The 20,512-nt window shown below is 38.4% G+C and overlaps 1 protein-coding gene and 1 long non-coding RNA gene across 6 annotated transcripts in view; one reads left to right on the top strand and one right to left on the bottom strand.

Moving 5' to 3' along the window:
• Vsig4 (V-set and immunoglobulin domain containing 4) overlaps nucleotides 1-13,280 on the top strand; it is a 28,103-nt gene extending 14,823 nt beyond the window's left edge. For 2 of the 4 annotated variants that reach the window (XM_047535095.1, XM_047535092.1), the window contains 5 exons: nucleotides 6,845-6,907; nucleotides 7,456-7,533; nucleotides 9,969-10,073; nucleotides 12,173-12,194; nucleotides 12,548-13,280. In XM_047535095.1, the coding sequence (XP_047391051.1) occupies nucleotides 6,845-6,907; nucleotides 7,456-7,533; nucleotides 9,969-10,073; nucleotides 12,173-12,194; nucleotides 12,548-12,785 (506 nt within the window). In that variant the 3' untranslated portion in view covers nucleotides 12,786-13,280. The remainder of the gene's footprint in view (nucleotides 1-6,844; nucleotides 6,908-7,455; nucleotides 7,534-9,968; nucleotides 10,074-12,172; nucleotides 12,195-12,547) is intronic. The other 2 variants (XM_047535093.1, XM_047535094.1) reach the window with 2 other exon arrangements.
• Nucleotides 13,281-15,246: 1,966 nt separating this feature from the next.
• Nucleotides 15,247-20,064, bottom strand: LOC124972380 (uncharacterized). 2 transcript variants are annotated; one of them, XR_007106454.1, is made up of 5 exons: nucleotides 19,979-20,064; nucleotides 18,259-18,351; nucleotides 18,094-18,171; nucleotides 16,616-16,729; nucleotides 15,247-16,470 (listed from the first exon to the last, which is right to left on the bottom strand). It is a non-coding gene; the product is annotated as an uncharacterized LOC124972380 (long non-coding RNA). The 2 variants fall into 2 exon arrangements; XR_007106455.1 differs by lacking the exons at nucleotides 16,616-16,729; nucleotides 18,094-18,171 and having other exon boundaries at nucleotides 15,250-16,470.
• Between the last annotated feature and the right edge of the window lie 448 nt (nucleotides 20,065-20,512).

Raw genomic sequence — 20,512 nt, 5'->3', positions numbered from 1 at the left:
TGTTCCTGTCCACTTGTCCCACAGCCATAAGCTAAAGAGACCACACTTTCACATTGAATGGTCTTGGAGGCCTTGTTGAAAATCACTGACCAATGATACATGGATTTATTTTTGGACTCTGTTGGCTAAATATCTTTCAAAGTATTGTAGCATTTTTTATACATTTGGATGGACAAAGAAAATGTGGTATAAATACATTATGTAATAATTTTCAACCATGAAAAAGCATGAAATCTTATCATTTGCAACATGTGTGGACCTGAAGTTTTATATCATTTTCATGCTAGTGTACTAGAATAGATTTCTTAATGTTAATTGGCCATTGTTCATGTATAGAAACACAACTGATTTTTGTATATTGATCTTTTATTCTGCAACCTCACTAAATTCATTCATTGTCTTTAATAATTGATTTATGGACTTTAAAGAATTTTCTATATACACACATCTTATCTGAAAACACTGATAGTTTATTTCTTCCTTCACACTCTGGAAAAGTTTTTCTCTAGGGATCAAACCCAGGGCCTCAAGCATTGTAGGCAAGTGCTCTACCATTGAGCTAACCCTGAAAAAAAATTTTTTTTAAAGATTGCATAATCTCCCTGGTTTGTATTTTCAAAATTCACAATGGTGAATAAACATGGCATGAATGGACACATTTATCATGTTCCTAAACTTACAGGAAAAATCAGTTTATTTTTTTCATTCATTCTTTTTTTTTTTTTTTAGTACTGGGATTGAACCCAGGGGCACATAACCACTGGGCCACATCCCCAGCCTTTTTAAAAAATAATTTCTAGATGTTGATAGACCTTAATTTTATTCATTTATTTATATGTGGTGCTGAGAGTCAAATCCAGTGCCTTGCACATACTAGGCAAGTGCTCTACCACTGAGCCACATCTCCAGCCCCCTTTTTATTTTTATTTTGAGACAGGTTCTTGCTATGTTGCTCAGGGCCTCACTAAGTTACTGAACCTGGCTTTGAACTTGGAATCCTGTCTTTGAACTTGGAATCCTGTCTCTTGAGTGGCTGGGATTATAGGTGTGCACCACTGCATCTAACTGAAAGGATAATTTTTTTTTTTACATGTCAAATTAAGGCATTTATTTGTTTTAAAGTCAGGGGTAACCATGAGGTGATTTTTCTCTTTTAAAAGGTTTTTTTTTTTTTAATTTATTTATTTATTTTTTTTTATTTTTGTTTGTACCTGGAAACTGGGGAAGAGTAGAAGTTCAGTGGATTAGACAAAGGGGAATGAAGGGAAGGGAGGAGGATAGGAATAGGAATAGGAAAGATAGTGGCATGAATCAGACATAACTTTCCTAGGTTCATATACGAATATACCACCAGTGAATCTCCACATCATGTACAACCTCAAAAATTTGATCCTAATTAGAATAAGTTATACTCCATGTATGTATACTATATCAAAATACACTCTATTGTAATGTATATCTAAAAATAATAAATTAAAAAAGGGGAAAAAAGAAAAAGGAAAGAGAAAAAAATTGTGCTGGAAACTGAACTCTCCCACTGACTTATACCCTTACCACACAGTTTTTCACCATTAATTCTGTGGATTTTTTCTACATGACGCCTATCAGATCAAGAAAATTCCCTTCATTCCTAATTTATTGAATTGTGTCAAATGCTTTTTCTCTGAGACTATTAAAATTATTGTGCACTTTCTCCCCTTTTTTCTAGTAATACTCAGTTTTGCATATTGATCCAACCTTGAAATCATAAAATAAATCTGACATGGTCATGGTGTATAATCCCTTTAATGTACTACTGAATTTGATCTGCTAGCAATTTCAAGGATTTCTGTACATATATTCATGAGAAATTTTGGTTCCTAGTTTTTTTTTCTTTTGAGATTTTTGTCTGCTTTTGTATTAGTGTAACACCAATCCACATACTGAGTTGAGAAGTATTACCTCACCAATTAAAAAATAAGAAGTGAAAAATTGGCATTAATTGTAAAAACATTTGGTAGTTGCAGGTAGTTGTTTGATTAGTAATCCAGGATCTTTACTTGTTAGTCATGTCACTTTGGGTTTTTTTCTTCTTCATAAATTACTTTCTGCTATTCATTTATAATTTCTCATCATGGTGGTTGAAGAACATGTTTCTTATTTCATATGTACTGAAATGTATTTTATGTCTTAACATACCAGTCCATTCTGGGTAATGTTCCATGTGTACTTGAGAATAATGTGTATTCTGCTATTATTTTATGGCATGGTCCGTATATTTCTGTTAGGTCTAATTTGTTAATACTGTTGTTCAAGTTTTAACTTCATTGCTGATCTTCTGCTTTTTGTTCCATTCATAATTGAAAGTGGGGTATTGAATACTTAAACTATTATTGTTGACTTAGCTATTTCTTCCTTTAGTACAGTCAGGTTTTGCCTCATGAATTTTGGGGCTCTGTTATTAGAAGCATATATTTACAATTGAAATATCTTTTAAAAAATTTTTTGGTTGTAGATGGATACAATGCCTTTATTTTATTTATTTATTTTTTTACAGTGCTAAGGATCAAACCCAGTGTCTCACATATGCTACACAGTCACTCTACCACTGAGCTACAGTCCAAGCTCCTTAAATTATCTTTTTTTCTTTTTTCTTTGTTATTTTTAGATATACATGATAATAGAGTATATTTTGACACATTATACATACACAGAGTATAATGCTAATTAGGATCCTATTCTTGTGATTGTACATGATGTGGAGTTTCACTGGTTGTGCATTCATATATAAGTATAGGAAAGTTATGTGGAATTCATTCTACTATCTTTCATATTCCCACCCCAGTCCCTTTCCTTCATTCCTCTTTGTCTAAACCAAAGAACTTCTTTTCTTACCTTCTCCACCCTCCCTTGTTGTGGGTTAGCATCCACATACAGGAGAGAACTTGAATTATATTTTGATGGATTGATTCTTTTATAATTATAAATTATTCTTCTTTGTCTATAGTAGCAATATTTGCCTTAAAGTGTAGTTTGTCAGTTATTAATAAAACCACTCCAGCTATATTTTGGTTACTGTTTGCACAGTATATACATCTTTTCCTTTCAAACCATCTGTGTCTTTGAACCATAAGTATGAATATCATATAATTAGATGATGGTATTGTATCCATAATGCAATTCTCTCTTTAAGTTTGAGAGTTCAATCCATTTTACATGATATGGAATTACTAATAAGGTAATAGGTCTTTTACATTACTTATTACCATCTTTGATATTCAATAGATAATTTCTAGTGTTATTTAGTTCCTTTATTTTATTTCATTTTTGGAGTTTTAGATGGATAGCATGCCTTTATTTTGTTTGTTTATTTACTTTATGCAGTGCTAAGTATTGAACCCAGTGCCTCACACATGCTAGGTAAGTGCTCTGCCACTGAGCTATATAGCCCTAGCCCTAGTCTCTTTATTTAATTCAATTTTCTTTTACTGTATATTTTTCAGTATATTCTTGGTGATTTCTCTGTGAATTATCATTAATGTTTTATTTATTATCTAGCTTATATTTAATATGACTTATATTTAAAGGATATACAAAAATATTTCTTTTGTCACAATTCCATTTCTTCTTTAATACAGTCATTATAACAAATTACATCTTTATATATACATAATATCAACACAGTTGTATAATTATTGATTTATTCAGTGTCCTTTTTAAATAAATGTTTTTAGTTGTAGATGGACACAATGCCTTTATTTTATTTATTTATTTTTATGTGGTAGTGAGGCTTGAGCTCAGTGCCTCACACATGTGGCTGTACCACTGAGCCACAACTATGCACTATGCAGTATATTTTAAATCAGATAAAAATATATTTACAATCCATTTTCACCTAATTACTGGTGCTTTTGTAAGTCTTTGTGTTTAATTTACTATCTAATGTTCTTGTATTTAAGCCTGAAGAATGCCATTAATATTTCTTATCCATCAGATCTCCTAGCAATAAACTCTCAGTTATTATTATTGGGAAATGTCTTAATTTCTGCTTCATTTTTTGTTTCATATTTTATTTGTCTTGTTTTCTTTGAGTTGGGGTCTTGCTATCCTGACCAGGGTAACCATAAGCTCATGGGCTCAAGTGATCCTCCTGCCACAGACTCTGGAATATCTGGGACTACAAGTGTATACCACTGTGTTCAGCTCTCTCCTTAATTTTTAAAGAGTAGTTTTATTGAATGTAGAATTTTTGATTGATAGAATTTTTGTTTCAGCAGTTTGAATATATAATTCCACTATATTCTGACCTCCATTGTTTGTGATCCGAAACCAGCCATCAATCTTATTCAGAATCCCCTATTGCTTTTATCTTACTGCTCTCCACAATGTCTCTTTGACTTTTTATTATGATGTGCCTAGGTGTGTGTTTTTTAGCAAATGTTACTTGAAGTTCATTGAGCTTATTGAATTGATGGATTATTCTTTTTCATTAAATTGAGATATGTTTGATATTATTTCTTCAATTATTCTCTCTGCCCTTTGTCTTTTCCCTTTCTAGGACTCCCATTGCATATGTGTTGATAGATTAGATGGTGTCTCACAGGTCCCTGAGATTTTGTTCATTTTTAAAATTCATTTTCCTCTCTATGCCACTAACTGGATAATTTAAATTGTCATATATTAAAGTTTACTGATGCTTTATTCTGCTTGCTGAATCAGCTCTATTGGCTTTTTCTCCTCTATAGTGATGTTTTTCTTTTAATTACTGTGCTTTTCAACTCCAGTACTTCTATTGGTTCCTTTTTATAAAAGTCCCTTTATTGATCTTCTGTATTTAGTTTGAATCATTATCATTTTTTTAGTTATTTAGATAGATTTCCCTTCAGTTTTTAACATATTTAAATTGTTTTGTTAACTAGGTGCAGTGTCACATTCCTGTAATCCCAAGGACTCCAGAGGATGAGGCAGGAGGGTCATAAGTTCAAGGCCAGTGACCTTGGTGATTTAGCAAGACCATCAGGAACTTAGAGTAGACATTGTCTCAAAAATAAAAAAGACTGGGAATGTAGTTCTGTGCTAAGGCACCCCTGGGTTCAACCCCTAGTACCAAAAATAATGTTTTATCTAGTAATTTCAGTATCTGTGTTTCTTTAGGGATATTTCTATTGATTGATTTCACATATTTATATGATACATTTTCTAGTTTATGTCTCATACGTTTTGTTGTTGAAAATTAGACTTTTAGAATAATAAATTGTGGCAACATTACAAATCTGATTCTCTTTTTCTCTAGAGCTTGTTGGTGACACTGCATGTTGTGATATTATTTTGCTTTGTTTTGTTTAGTGACTTTTCTGAGCTAAACTCTTTTTTCTTTGCCATCAATGGTCACTGAAGTCTATACTTAATTAGCATTTCAATTCATGATTGGCTATAGATTTTCGTAAGTGCATGAAACCAATAAATCTCCTAATCTTTACCAAACAGCTCTAATGCCTATCAAGCCATGTCTTCAACACTCAGCCAGTTTACAACTGTGCCACAGTCTTTACTTCACTTTTTTGTTTATATAAAGCCTCAAGGCTAATCAGAGATGGAAGCTCATGCCCTTCTCATGTTTTTCCTGAGCGAACACACAGCCTTATCAATGTGTATGGCCTTCCAGACTCCCAGGAATGTGTGAAAGCTTTTCAAACTCTATGGATATCTCATTCTTCAGCTTTTTCCTTTCAAGATTCTCGGTTAGTCTTGTTTCCCCAAACTGTTACCCACTGCCTCAGACATATATATAACAAATATTTTCCCATCCTTGGGAGAAGCTTTTAGTTTTGAGTGATCAATAACACATGCCTTTTGAGTCAGGTCTTTCAGGGAACCACCAGAGAGGTCAAATAATGATAAGTATTGTGAATGAGGTCTATCTTGCTCACTGAAACACCTGGAATAAGGTTTTTTGGTTGTTTGGGTGCTGGGGATTTTGAAGCCCGGGACGCTTGACCACTAAGCAACATCCCTAGCCATTTTTTATATTTTATTTTGAGACAGGGTCTCATTTAGTTGCTTGGGGCCTCGCTTTGAACTTGCAAACCTCCTGCCTCAGCCTGCTGAGTCACTGAGATTACAGGCGTGCACAACCAGGCCCAGCTAAGGTTTTATTTTATGTTTTGTTTTCTTTTTCGGTGGTGCTGGGTATTATACCCAGGACCTTAAGCATGCTAGACAAGCACTCTATCACTGAGCTACATCTTCATCCCCACTGGCTTATTTTCTGACTACCTCCAAGCTGGGAAAGGGGTGAATGGAATAGGGTAAGTTAAAATGCCAGAAAACTGACCACTCTTACCAATATTGGCATGTTTTTCTTTCATAGATGGTCTCTGAGTTACTACAAATCTTTGAATAATTTCCCTATTTCTGGAAAAATTAATTATGTCAAAGTTTTCCAATTATTCCATGTTTTTATGAAGAGGTAAATTTTGGAAAATCTTTAGTCCGCCATTTTCACTGATATCATCTAATGCCATATTTGTGAGATTTCCAAAGTTCCTCTCAAGAGGATGAATCAATAAATTTCAGCTAAAAAATACCAAAAGATAGAATATATTTTCTTATCCGAGTTTACAGACCTTTAAACTCAACTCCCAGATTCCTTCAAACTCTATAAACCTTGACTTAAGAACCCTACCCTAGACTGATGTGAGAAGGATAAACAGACAAAAACAGGACTTACTAGCATCATGAGGGAAGTATTGAGTGGTCCAAGTATAGACCTGACTGACCCTCATCTACTTCTTAATTTTCCTAGGACTTTCAGTTGTTTACCTAAGGGTACCAGGCCCTTGACTGGACTCTCTTTTCCTTGCAGACCCATCCAAGCCATTCAACACCAAGACTGAGGCACCTACAACCATCCAAGTTCCCTTGGAAGGTGAGTTTTACTAGGGTTCTACAGGAGTAGGCAAGTTTCTGAATGGTATCATGGAAATCAAGGCAGAAGCCCTAATGCCATTGAAAGAGGAATAAGAGGTTCATTGGGTTATTCAATGAGAGCATAATAGTAAAGGAATGGAAACAAAAGAAAGAATAGTAAAGGAATGGAAACAAAAGAAAGGTAGCAAGGAGTTGAGGATAGTGAATATAAGGATAGTGAATAGAGTCATGAATATATAATCTTTTTTTGAAGACTTCTGAAGCAAAAGAGAATACGTGATTTGTGTTTTGCTCTTAGTTGACTTGCTCTGTGACTTTGTATATATTACATCCCCTATATGGACCTTCTTTCAACTGACCAACCCTAACAGTAAGAAACAAAGATGCCTGACCAGTTGTACTAGAGGTACTATTGGTTCATGGCCAGTCATTCTTAAAAGCCTAGTAGAAATTCCCAGAGACTAGCCCCAACCTTTTCAGCGATCTCTTACCTCACAGCTACTGGCTGGAAGAGAGGCCCCTGACCCTGATTCCCTATTGTCATAGCAACATCTACAGTGAACCCAGCCTGGAACTGGACCACTGAAGTGAATGACTATTTTGGGAACACGATTACTGAGCCAGGTAAGAGCAATGTCAAGATTTCTCTCTTTCATTCTCGACACTAAGTTTGTTTCCAGGACTTTCCACTATATACACTGTCCTGTGGCATTTAACTCTACAAACCATTAAAGACCCTGGAGATGAGTAGGGTAGGTTGCATAGAGAAGAAGAGATATGTGCAGGGATGAGCAAAGTCAAACTTGGGTTAAAGGAGAAGTGGTAAATGTATTCTTAGCTTGTTTCTTATTTCCATAGCAATAAACTTCCCAAACACTCTGAACAAAAATAGGAATAGGGTCACACCTTCAGTCAGTCTTCCTAGGGAGATGGATATTGAGTCAGGTAAGGATAATAGCACTACCCTGTTACTTGAGCTATTAACCCGAGCTTTTCCCAGCATCTTTCAACTAAGTTTTATTCCTCCAAAGTCTCAAGGATTCCAAAGTCAGGGTCTCAGAGACTGAAATCCCAAAGTGAATATTTTTGTTTCACCTTGAACTGATCGTCAGCTGGTATGCACTGATATGACTGTACTGCTTGTTAAAATAATGAATTGCTTTCACCCTAGTTGATAATTAGCTGCTTCCCTTAAACCATGAGCTCCCCATTATCACCTGGACTACCATAGCCCACCCCCCAGAACTCTCCAGACCACCTCATTGTCCTGCAACAAAAGTGTCAATTCCTGATATACCGAGGGACCTCTAAGACTCATGATCTATACCAGATATCTGTTTTATTTAGTTGGTGTAGTTTGATGCCTCTCACTCCTGGTCTTATCCTTTAGCTCTGTATCCTTAAGGATAGATTTTTGAATGTCCTTTTTACATCTCCCTGTTTGCAAAGCTTCCTGACTGTCTCTGAGCATAGCTCATACTTGCTTTGTGTGCTACATTTGTATTGCTAATTTTGGCTTGAAGATTTCCACACTTCAATGGTTCTCCAAAGGCAACATCAATTGGAAGAAGGGAAGTTAGAATATGTCTCTTGGAGAACTGGTTTGGGATGATAAGAAGATAACCCTGGGAGGAGTACAAGTTCTCAGATATTGGATCCATGCCCTAAATTTTCTATCAGGATTTTTATTACTTGATTCTCATTAAGGAGGCATATTTCTTTGATCTGCACTACCTTATAGCTTGGGCTCTCTTACTCCCAACCAGAACCTTGGAAAATCACATAAAACAGATTTCTAGGACAAAATATTTGGAATCTAGGAAAAAGAAAATCAGTTACAGCAACAAATCTCAAGGACATAGGAATTCCTTTCATACCCCTCTCTATTCCTTGATCTAGTCCTTAGGTTAAGAAGATTATAACTAAAAGTGCATTGGACATCATCCAAATATTTCATTTAACTTATGGGGAAACTAAGGCCCATGGACATTCAAGGGTTTCATCACGGTCACTGTATTCATTTTTTTTATTGCTGCTGTAAAACTTATCCCAAACTTAGTATCTTAAAACAACATAAATATATTATCTTACACTTTGAGATATAAGACTGATACCATTATTAATGAGTTATAATCAAGGTCTCAGTAGGATTGTATTCCTTCTGAAAATGTTGGGAAATACTTCATTTCCTTATCCATTCCACTTTCTAGAAGCTACCCACATTTCATGGTTCATCTCTCCCTTCCTCCATTCTTAATACTAGCAGTGTAAGTTCCTCAGATCTTCCTTTGACTCTGACATCTTATGTTTCCTCCCTCCACTTTTAAATGATCCTTGTGATTATATTAAGCTTACCCAGATAATCAAAGATAATGCCCCCTTCTTACCATCAGCTATTTATCAACCTCGATTCTTTGTGTAACCTTAATTCCTCCTTGTAATATAAACTAATATACCCGGAGGTTCTGGGAGTTCAGATATGAACATCTTCAGAGAACCATTATTCTACTGAACCACTGCAAGTAAATAACAGATCCAGGACTAGAACCTTAGTACAGTGAATTCTTCCAGCATACTGGAGATATGTACCCCCACGTGGTACAGTAGAAATATGTTTTGAGAAAGAAGGAAGATGAGAATTTAGCAAAAGAGCATTACAAGGGATAGAACTTTTGTGACTAGAAGTAATGAATCAGAATCTCACTAAGGTAGCATTTTGATGAACCTAGGAAGTCCAGGTACTACATTTTTTTCTTTCTAAGGGAAGATGAACACCTCTTGCCTTGGTCACATGGTAAGTATGGAGGTCTGGCTCAAATGCCCAGGTCAACCAGTCATCAACCATTAGGTCTGGAAGAACTTTATTTAGACATGGTGTATCGGGCCTTTCCCAAGTCTTTCTCATGGGACTGCAGTTTTGTCTCCTTGACTAAGAAGGTAAAGAGAAGAAGGAAAATGGAGTAGGGGAGAAAGCCTGGTGTAATCTAGGCTGATCCTTACAGTTTGTTTTTGGTCTTACTTTTTAACCTTATATCACTTGGTCTTCTTTTGCCTCCTAGGAAGGGGACTTCCTATCTTTGCCATCATCCTCATCATCTCCTTGTGCTGTATAGTGGTTGTCACCATGGTTTATATCATGCTTTGCCGGAAGACATCCCAACAGGGTGAGTGATGTTTGGGTGGTTTTTGCTCATTCTTTCTTTCTGGTAGTTTATTTGAGCTCTGTGTCAGTCACTTCAGTGAACCCCCAGCATAGTATGAAGTGAGGGTAGAAGTACAGGCAGACAGATGTTCATACAAAACATAACATAAGAATTATGAAAGTGGATGCAAAAATCTTTGGTACCTCCTTGTAACAAGTCACCTCATAAGGATGCAAAGGAATTTCCCCAAGTTGCTTACAATTTAGAGACTCAAGGTTGATATATTGAATTTATCAATAACAAAATATAATAATAATTTATGGACTTGAAAACTGGAAAAGACAATATTAAAATGATCTTGAGGAGAGGAGAGTCATTTAGGGCTCAAGGCCTTTCAAAAGGAAAAACTTAGAACCAGTCTTAGGAGAATGAAACCAGCACAGCACGTAAGGAGGTAAAGTGTAAATGTCAAAAAGACAACTGAGTGTGAGGTCATCAATAAAGAAAATTTATGAACATGAACAATAGGGAAACACAGGGAAAAAGGAAAGTTCAAAGTCTAATAAAGAAGGCTTCAAATGCCAGTCTAAATGATTTAGACTATCTTCACTAAAGTCTTTACAAAGGCACTAAAAGTCACCCAATTTTTTAAGCAGAGAAGTGGCATGATGAAAGTACAGTTGTCAGAGCCATTTCACAACAAAGGGCCAACAGAGAAGGACAAAGAGAATTACAATATTTGTTTATAAGAAAAACCTAGGTAGAACTCAATGCCCACTGTACTAGCATTAGCTTGTCTCTTTCTCTGTCTCATCCACTACTTACAAATAGCCTGTTTTCTATCCTGCATCTCTCTAAACAAAAAGTAAGGAGTCCTGAATATCTCATTCTCTGGGTCTCAAGTATACTGGTCTTGGCCAGTAAGCATGGCTGTGACCCATGAGAATAAACTTGGGAGTGGAGATAACCTCAAATCCCAGGAGCCACAAACCACAGGAACTCTAAAAGGAAAGCATTCATCATAGTCTTGATGAGATTGGACATAAAAAATAACCAAATTAGCCTGTTTCCTTCTCAAAATGTTATTTGGCTCCTCCTGGCTGAGGGGATAGAAGTCAAAATATAACATTCTATTCAAACCCTCTGTGATATGGCTCTAGCCTGTCTTTTCAACCTGCACCATTCCCTTTTACCTATCCTCATGTCTAGGCACTGAACCAAACAAATAAACCTTATGCATGACACCTTTATGCTTTTCCCCTTCTAAGTTTGCCTTCCCAGAATGCCTGTTTTCTATCACTCTATGAGGGAGACAGCCTCAGTGTATCAATTCAATTTAAAATATAGGTACTGAGCACCTACTATGTGCCAAATTGTGGGAATATAAAATGAAAAAGACACAACCTCTATGACAGAGGAGCACCAATGCCAATGAGGGAGGTAGGACATGGAAATGTTAAGGCTTTACCGAAAGGCTGAAGACTTGAGTCTTACCCTGTTTGTTTACTTGTTTGTTGTTTTTTAATGCATGCATTCCCAGTTGTTTCTCTGAAAATTGTAAGCACACGGAGGGTAGTACAAAGAGGTACCATCTTTTAACCAAGGACGGTACTATGGAATATAGGAAAATTCCCCTCCACAGACACTAGGGGGCAATGGTGACCTATTCTAGGGTCTTTCTATGGTATGGGATGGGGGTGAGCATACATGGGAGTGGCTTGGGCCATAGCGTCTAACATCAAACTAATCCAGTTCCTTCTTCCTGGGCTCTGACCCAGAAGTCAAGTTTCCCACAAGGACTCTGAGATTCTTGGGTGGACAGTGTGTACAGTTCCAGTGATCTTCCCCCACCCACACCAAGCAACAACTCCAGTCCAATATCCTGAGTCAGAGATGCCAAATAGAACAGTGATCAAACATACTTCCCCTTCCTTTCTCTGATAAATCTGCATCCTTGTGTTTCAATTTAGCTCCCCAATACCTCCCAGTGTTGGAAATCTGAGTCATAGAAATCCTCCTCTGTCTCCTTTCCTCATTTTTTGACTGGTACCCAGAGTCCATGCTTGGCTCTTTTTCCTTCCCCATAGAAATTTCTGACCTGATTCCTCCTTCTTTTCTAGAGCATGTCTATGAAGTGAACAGGTAAGATAGCCTCTCATTTTCCATCCTTTGACCCCTTCCCTGTCCTCAGTTCTGTTGGTCTTTGACAGGCAATATGGAGGTAGGTGGGATGTATGGCATAGATAGAGCTAGTCCTCGCACCAGTGTTCTTCAGGGTCAGAACACAGCTTTGTAGCCTTTCTGAGGCACCTTTTGAAGTTCTGTCCTGGCTCACTGAAAACACAAGATAATTTAGACCTACCAGCCTTCAGCCCCCAGAATTCTTGGGTGGCAAGAGCCTGAGAGTCAGTTGCTAAGAACTTAGGCAGATGGGTGGGAAACTAGGGTCTAAGCTCCCAGTCACTTCTCATGTGTGGTGGACTCTTGGACCTTAGGATGCCTGCCAGGGAGGCCAGTGACTCTGGAGAAACCATGAGAGTGGCCATCTACAACAGTGGCTGTTCCCGTGATGAGCCAGCTTCCCAGGCTCTGGGCAATGACTACTCTGAGGATCCCTGCCTGGGCCAGGAGTATCAGATCATCGCCCAGATCAATGGTGACTATGCCCGTCTACTGCACACAGTTCCCCTGGATTATGAGATTCTGGCCACTGAGGGCAAGAGCGTCTGCTAACAATGCTCCACTAGATTAAATCTATTGACAGAATTACTTATGCAGTATTCTGTCCCTGCCTTCTGCATGGCCCCCTTTCCTGCTACCTCTCTTCCTGGATAGCCTAAATTGTCTTTCCTACCAATGTTGGGGCCCCTGAGAGTGACTGGTTTTGCCTAAGAATCAGCCATATGCTCAAGAAAGCTAGCTATTGAATATGGCCCTAAGCCCTTCTAGTATCTCTGCCTGGGTTTTCCACTGCTTTTCTCCAAACACCAGTGAAACACCAGCACTAGGACTCGGTCATCATGTCTCCAGATATCACCAGAAGACCAAAGGAGACTCAACACTGCCAGCTCAGGGAAGGAGCTGTATCCAGGATCACTGCCCTTTCTCCAGGGGTAGACAACTTTTAATTGAGATTGTCATGTCACTGGCTGGGGTTCATTTCTGCTCTTGCACTGTGAATCTAGTGCTCTGGTATTCCTTTGGTGCTCAATAAATATATAATCATGATAGCAAACTCAGTTGTGTTGTTCTTCTCCCAAGGTATGGTACTACCTAACAAGAGTGATTAAGATGGTTGGAGTCCCTGGGATTATGGGTCACAACTTGTAATTTTGGTCTTCCTTCCCACCATAGCACTCCTATTTCAAAGATAGCCCCAGCTGGGGCACAATGAATCTTTGGTTAAACAGTACTGTAATGGTTTCCATTCCCTTCCTATCATCCTTCCAGTTCTATCTGAATGACTTTTCTTGGGCTAGCTGGAATTTTGACAAAGGAAGAGCTCTACTTCTGTCTCAGGGAACTATGGGATGGAGAGGTGAAAGGATTGCCTTCTTTCCAAAGTATGTTTGTATCACCCCTAAGGATTTCTACTTCTTTAAATTTTAAGATCTTTGGGGTATTTATATTCTTCATGGGTCTTTTTCTCTAGCTCCTGGCCCCTTCTTACAATGTGGAGTGGGGGTAACAGCATTGAAGTCTCTCTCCTCAAGCAGGAATGGGACTAGGAGTGTGTGTATGTGAGCATGTGTGTGTGTGTGTGTGTGTGTGTGTGTGTATGCACATATGTTTATGCACTTTAAATTAAGTTTTCCTGTAAGAACCTGCTCTGGGCCACATCTACACTGCTTCTTTTCGCCCATGTAATTCATGTCAATTCAACTTCATTTTACTCTTCTTGGAAACTATAACGTTGCCACTTCTAGTTCCAGTGCAGCCACAGGGTCAGGTCAGGTTTACCAAGAGCAGTTTCTCTTTGGGGGTGATTACAGAAGTCAAAATAGTACACAAAAGTGAACAAGGAGGACGCCTCCCCTTTACTACCATGCGACCTGCCAAGTCCATGGTCAAAACCTCAGTATTTTCTTCATCCTTAGATACTAGATTCACATAGCTGGTGAAAGGAGCAAATTCTTCCTCCCCATCATATTTACAAGCCTCTGAAACAGAGTCCCCCACCCAGTGGAAACCTCAGCTTCCTTCATGAAACAGTTCAATGTACAGTCTCCAGTCTTTGAAAACACCCATTATCTTTTTCTACTACCTTTAAGAGAAAGAAATTGCTGGGGTTAAGAAGACAATTTTTGTTGCATTTCTACTGGTAAAATGAGTCACAAATTCAGAAACCCCCCCAACCCCATAAGAACTTTGAAACTGCAGAAATATCTCAGGGTTTCATTTTAAAGAACTTTGAGATTACTAATCCTAATAATCCCATATTACAGATGAGAAAATGAAGGCCAGAGTGAAAAAATGACTTGTCTAAATTTACACATTTAAGTCAGTGGTAGACTAGAGACCAAAAGTTAGGCCTGTAAATTGCTAGAAGCATATGTTTATTGTAGCAGGAAACTTATGGAGTTCATATTTGCCCCCAAACCAAAAATTTCTTCCATAAAGAACAAGCCAGTAAGTGATTCCTAGGTATAGAAGTACTGAAAATTTCAGGATAGGCTAAACAAAACTGGGATTACAATGTGGGATCTATCTTAAGTAGATGACTGGTCAGGGAAAAGTAGAGGAGTGAAAAGAAGGATCTCTAGAAGGGAAGGAAGGTATGAATTTTATCTAGGGAAGTTTCTCAATTTTTGTTCCATGTAATATCAGGAGAATATCATGGAATACCATGAGATATCCCATGGGGAAAAAAGTTCCCATGGTCAACTGGATGTGGTGGCAAATATCTGTAAATATCTGAATCTATGGCAAATATCTAGCTACTTGGGAGGCTGAGGCAGGAGGGTCACAAGTTCTAGGCCACCTCAGGAACTTAGTAAGATTTTGTCTCAAAATTTAAAGTAATAATAATAATAAAAGGCTGGGAATATAGTTCAGTAGCAGGATATTTGCCTATGTTCTCCTAGCCTATATGAAACCCTGGTTCAATTCCCAGTACCACAAAACAAAACAAGAAAGTTTCAGTGGTCAGATAGGCATGGGAAATGCTTCATTCTATATCTCTCTCTTGGACATTCCCAAAGCAACATTCGAATATTAAAGACTCTTAAAAATCCTACAATAAAGTACCACATATCTGTATAAACAAGTAATTCTTCAATTTATTTGCCCTCTTGTTTTCCCCATTCCTCCAGTCCTTGGCATTATGTGTCAGGAAGAAAAAAACCCTCCGTATTGGCTACTCCCTCATACACCCTATAACATTGTGGTCTCCATAGTTTGAATTTTTTTCTCAGAACTCTGGGTGATATTTGGCACAAAGATCCAACACTAATAGACTAAGTAGAAAGTCAATCAATCTGCAAACTTTATTGAATATTTTCTGTAACCAAAAAATACAGAGCTATGGTAGGGGAGACAACAATCAAGGAAATATATTCTTGTCTTCTAGAAGCTCACAATGTAGTGAGGAATTGAAGAGAAAGCCCTGGAAAAGTTCACTCATGATCCAAAAGGTTGTATTGGGTGGAAGGAGATATGGGGGCACAAAACAAGACTCAGGCAAGGACTGCTTTGTAAATGAAGAAGGATAAGTATGGGATGACTTTCAAAAGTCCCTGGGGAGACTACACTGTGTTGGGACCAGGAAGTATGGGGAAGAATTAGGCCAACAGAAATGGAGAAATTGTTCTAAGAAGAGGCAGGAGGAAAATGAAAGAGGTAGACAAGGCCAGTCTGTGTTTAGAAGTCAATAATAAACATCAAAAAAAGTAAATTTACATGCCCTGCTTTATCACATAACCCATAATGTTTGATTCTGGTGTCCTGCCTGTGACATTCTGGAAGGGGAATGTGAAGGAAGAAAATAATAGCAAATCAAAGAGCACTTCTATCCCTGTATCCCTTGTGTTTTTTTTTAAGACTACTGTGTGCTCCTTGGAATTCTCATGATGTGTGTAGACACAGACCAGAGCTGTGATTCCCAGAAATGCTGCACATTTTCCCTGGAACCCTCAGAAGCAATACTCTGCTCCCTTAAAGTCACAAAAGAATAAATAAATAAGTTAGGAGAACTGGTTGCTTGACAAGCATTCCTATATCCAGCTGGTAGTATATATGTTGGATCCCATCTGCGCTGGTGTGGAGCTGCTAGGCATGTACCGCACTTGGGGTATTTGACAAACTGACACTCTAGCACACGGAGTGTCCAACTCAGCTTGTCAAATACACGGAGCGTGGCACTGCAGAAGGCCAGGCCAGGGGCTTCCATGGGATGCAGATCTTCCTGTAAGATGTGGCCCTGGAAGGAAAGAGAGAAAGCAGTAATGAACTCATTCTTTGCCTCCAGAAAACTGCAGAGGTCCCTCTGCAGGGACCAGCTGAAGCACTAGAATAGGGAAACAAGCATAAGGCTCCTAACCAGAAAAGAGATCTTGAGTGCTCACCTGGGGGATCCTCCGGTCTAAGTACTATAGATCTGAAGTTTCTAGGGGGTCCCCAGTTTTAGTGGGCTCCTCTACACAGCAGAAAGGAGACAATTTGGCCATCATTCTGCTTTTCTGATTTGAGGAAAAGAGCAGGTTCCCAAGTTAGTGTCCTTGCTCCCACTTCCTCCCAATACTCCCAAGCTGTGTTCCCACAGTGTTGTGGTTATACAAATAATCTTTCTGGTTAAACATGGGCTCAAATCTTATCTCTGCTGTTAACTAGTCTAACAACTATGAATGCAATATTCTGCCTCTCTGAGCTCTAGTTTTCCACAGTCACAAAGTGTGTGTGAGTATAGTACCTACCTCATAAAGTTACTGTAAGAATGACCTAAGATAATGCATGTAAAGTCCTTAGTTTTATATGGTATATATATATATATATATATATATATATATATATATCATACAAATGTATACATTTATATATATTATATATATATATATTCTTTATATATAATATATATATATATTCAAGTGAGAGTTATTGGTAATTGCTTTAACAGAACTGGGATAGATATGATAGCATTTTCTTCTGGCCTCTGCCTTGTCTAACACGATCTCCTTATCCAATAAGGACTCAAGAACAGCAGCAATAAAAGTACCCTTAGAGATCATCTAGTTTCACCCACTCAAGATTGTAAATGAGGAAATGGGGACTCGTATTGGGGAAGAGACTTGCTATTGTAAAGTTTATACAATAAGTTACTTGTAGTTAGTGGTTATGTCACCCTATAGTGCCCTCAAACTTTCTTCCTCTATCCTTTTACATTCCTTCTTTATATATTTCTCTAGATAAGATGTGAGCCACATCAACAAAGAGCAGAAACAGGCAGTAGAGATCATAGTGTGGCATGAGATCCTTGACTTACAACCACCAGAGAAAGAAGGAAGCTGCCAGGAGCAGTTGGGCATGGAACCTCTTGTAGCATTCCCTTGGCAAAACCAAGATCCTGTTACTAAAAATGCCAGGTTACCATTGTCAAATGCTCGCCCTTCCCAACAGTGGCAGTTGATCTGTGAGAAAGTAACTGTTCTATATTAAATGCTGGCATTAATAATGACAAACATCTCAAGACTACCAGGAAAGGAAAACTACTGCATGAGGTTTTTCAATAAAAAATAGTGCATTTTCACAACTCTTTTAGTTGAATATAAGGGGGTGACATGTCCCTCCAAATTGATATGTGCACGTGACCTCAAAGCTAAGAATCTAAACTATCTTTTCTATCCCCAAACTTCCTTCTCTACCTACCCAATTCAGCCTTAGCCAATCAAAAGTGTGGGTCTCAGTCAAAACAGCAGTCATGGTAACCGTATATGGCATATTGGAAAGAGTCAGACAAACTTGGGTTCTAATGTCTTGGTCATTAACTAACCAACATGCCTTGGGCAGGTTTTTCTTTGGACTTCAGAAATGGACCAAGAAAACTTACCCAACAGGGTTGTGGGATTTTCATAGCCTCTTACATGGGATGAGACTTTGACTCAGCCACTGGAGCTGTGGATGGAAGCTAGCAAAAGAAGCTAATTACCAAAATTTGAGTTGGGGTGGCAGGGGGAGAGAAATGGACTGGTACCTTTCTTCTGTCATTACTTACATTGTGTTCCAGCTGCAGTGGGAACACCTGGATAATCCGAATGTATTCATAGTTTCCTGAATGCCTCTTCTGACTTCATTCACCTCAGGAAACCTGAAAGAGAAGTGTGGAAGGGACTAATGATTCCTAGTATACAGAAAGTTGAAGAGTTTATGGACAATATTATCCCAGTATTGATGGAAGAAGTTAAGAGGCTGAGCTGGAATTAGACTGGTTTCATTTCTATTCTTGCTGTTTTAGTCCATACTTATCCAATGGAGTATTCATAAGAAAAGCAGGTTCAGTTGAGAAAGATTGGTCAGACCCATAGAAAGAAGAGATGGATAGCTACATGGGTGCTATTGAGGAACTCTGAAAGCTCTTCTGTTGGTACATTTATACTATCTGAAATGTCATCATTTTTCCCCACTGAAATGCAAAGTTTTCCATTAGAGAGCTCCACAAAACCACTATTACTGAGGTCAGTTTTGGTGAAGGGAATTGGAGAGGATAAGCCTGAAGGAGAAAGTGTAGGTAGGCATCTGGGGAACTCTGAATTCATAGAATGAACCATGTATCTGAAAAGGTAATAGAGTAAAAGAAGTCTGCAGGACCATGCCTAAATGAGTAAAACCAAATTCAGAAAGTCAGGGTCATATGTTTTCTCTCATACATGGAATATAGAAAGAAAAAAAGGAAAAGAAAGGTAGCGGGTATCTCTTGAAAATCAAAGGGAGATTAGTAGAGCAGAGGAAAGGCAGCAGGGGGAAGAAGGAGGGGAGGGAAAGGAGAAATACTGGGACTGATATTGGCCAAATTATATTGTTATATTGGGTACATGTCCAAATATGTAACAAAAAATCCCACTATTATGTACAACTATAATGAAGCAACAAAATTATGGAAAAAATCCAAGCTGCCTCCAGTATAAGGAGACCCACCTGGGTCAGTTACAGGACAACTCCTTCTTCTTGGTGTCTCATTCCTCTTAGAGTAGAGCAGAAAGAGCCCTGGCTTGGGAATCCAGTCTCAACTTTGCCACAAGTTTCTTTGTGTGATCTTGGGAAAGTCCCTTCCTTCTTCTTTCTGGACTTCAGTTTCTCTCATACACACCCAGTCGCTATGGGTCTGTTTAGTTCCAAAATTTTAGTAGTTAAATATAAGACTAGAGGAGAAAGAGACTTTCGTCTTTGAGTCATACCTCTCAGAGAGTGCTATATGGATCACTACCAGCTCTCCTTCTGGAAGTGTTCAACCCTGCCTAGAGGTATATATTCAAGCAACACTCCCATCTCCTTCCTTAATTGAGAAATGACAACCATCAAAAAATAAAAAGGATATAAAAAACTAAGTCTTTAGATGCATCCATCTAACCCTTCTCATCCTCCTCTTTTTGGAAAGATACCTGGGCTGGAGAAAGGACTTGCCCAAAGATAAATATTGGGTAAATGAAAAACCAGAACTGCCACTCAAATTTTCTGACTCCTGGGTCCAAAGAACATTTGCTTTTCATATGACTGTCTCCTAAATATCCTTCTTTGGTAGGAAATGCACTCCCTTCTCTTGACTACTGGAAGCTTCAGGATAGAAGACCAATACAGAACTTCATCTGTCTTATCCTTTACCCCAAATTCCCTGATGAAAATAAGGAAAATGGGATGGGAAGATCCAAGCCACCATTGGCTGCTATGAACAGTGTCTCAGCTTGGGAATTTAAGAAGAGAGCAAATGGATACCATACCTGTCATTGGAATGGTGCCTTGGTCTCAGAGAGGACACAGGTTCCCTGGTGCTGAGCCAAACTCTAGAGGCCAGAGGGAACTGATCTTTATGTTCTGAGCAGGAAGGTCATGTGTTTTGAAGGGCCCTTGGTGTCATGAAGAGGAAACAGAAATGAGGAAGATAAGGCTGAGGTTAGCCAACGGAAATCTGGATGCAAAATGACAAAACAGGGCTCTTGTGAAAGGGCCTGCTACTGCAGCAATAGTCCCTGGTGTCATGCCCCACCTACTCTCTGTCAACCTCCAACAGACAATGGCTGTCCATGCTGTAGAACGGGAAAGCAGAAAGTAACTGGTTGTCCTTAGGCTCTGTCTGTAGGGCAGGGAGGTTTTCCCAGAGTAACTGAGGGAATCCTGGACTGTCACAGCTATGAAAATCCCCATTGTCAAAATTGAGAAATTGAGTCAATGAGGGATGAAAGAAAAGGTCCAATATCACAAAGCAAGTTAGTGGCAAAGTTAGAATTTTATCTAATTTCTATACACTCCAAATT

The sequence above is a fragment of the Sciurus carolinensis genome, chromosome X (genome assembly GCF_902686445.1).
Source record: "Sciurus carolinensis chromosome X, mSciCar1.2, whole genome shotgun sequence".
NCBI classification, from domain to species: Eukaryota; Metazoa; Chordata; class Mammalia; order Rodentia; family Sciuridae; genus Sciurus; species Sciurus carolinensis.
This window is presented reverse-complemented; position numbering and strand designations above follow the sequence as displayed.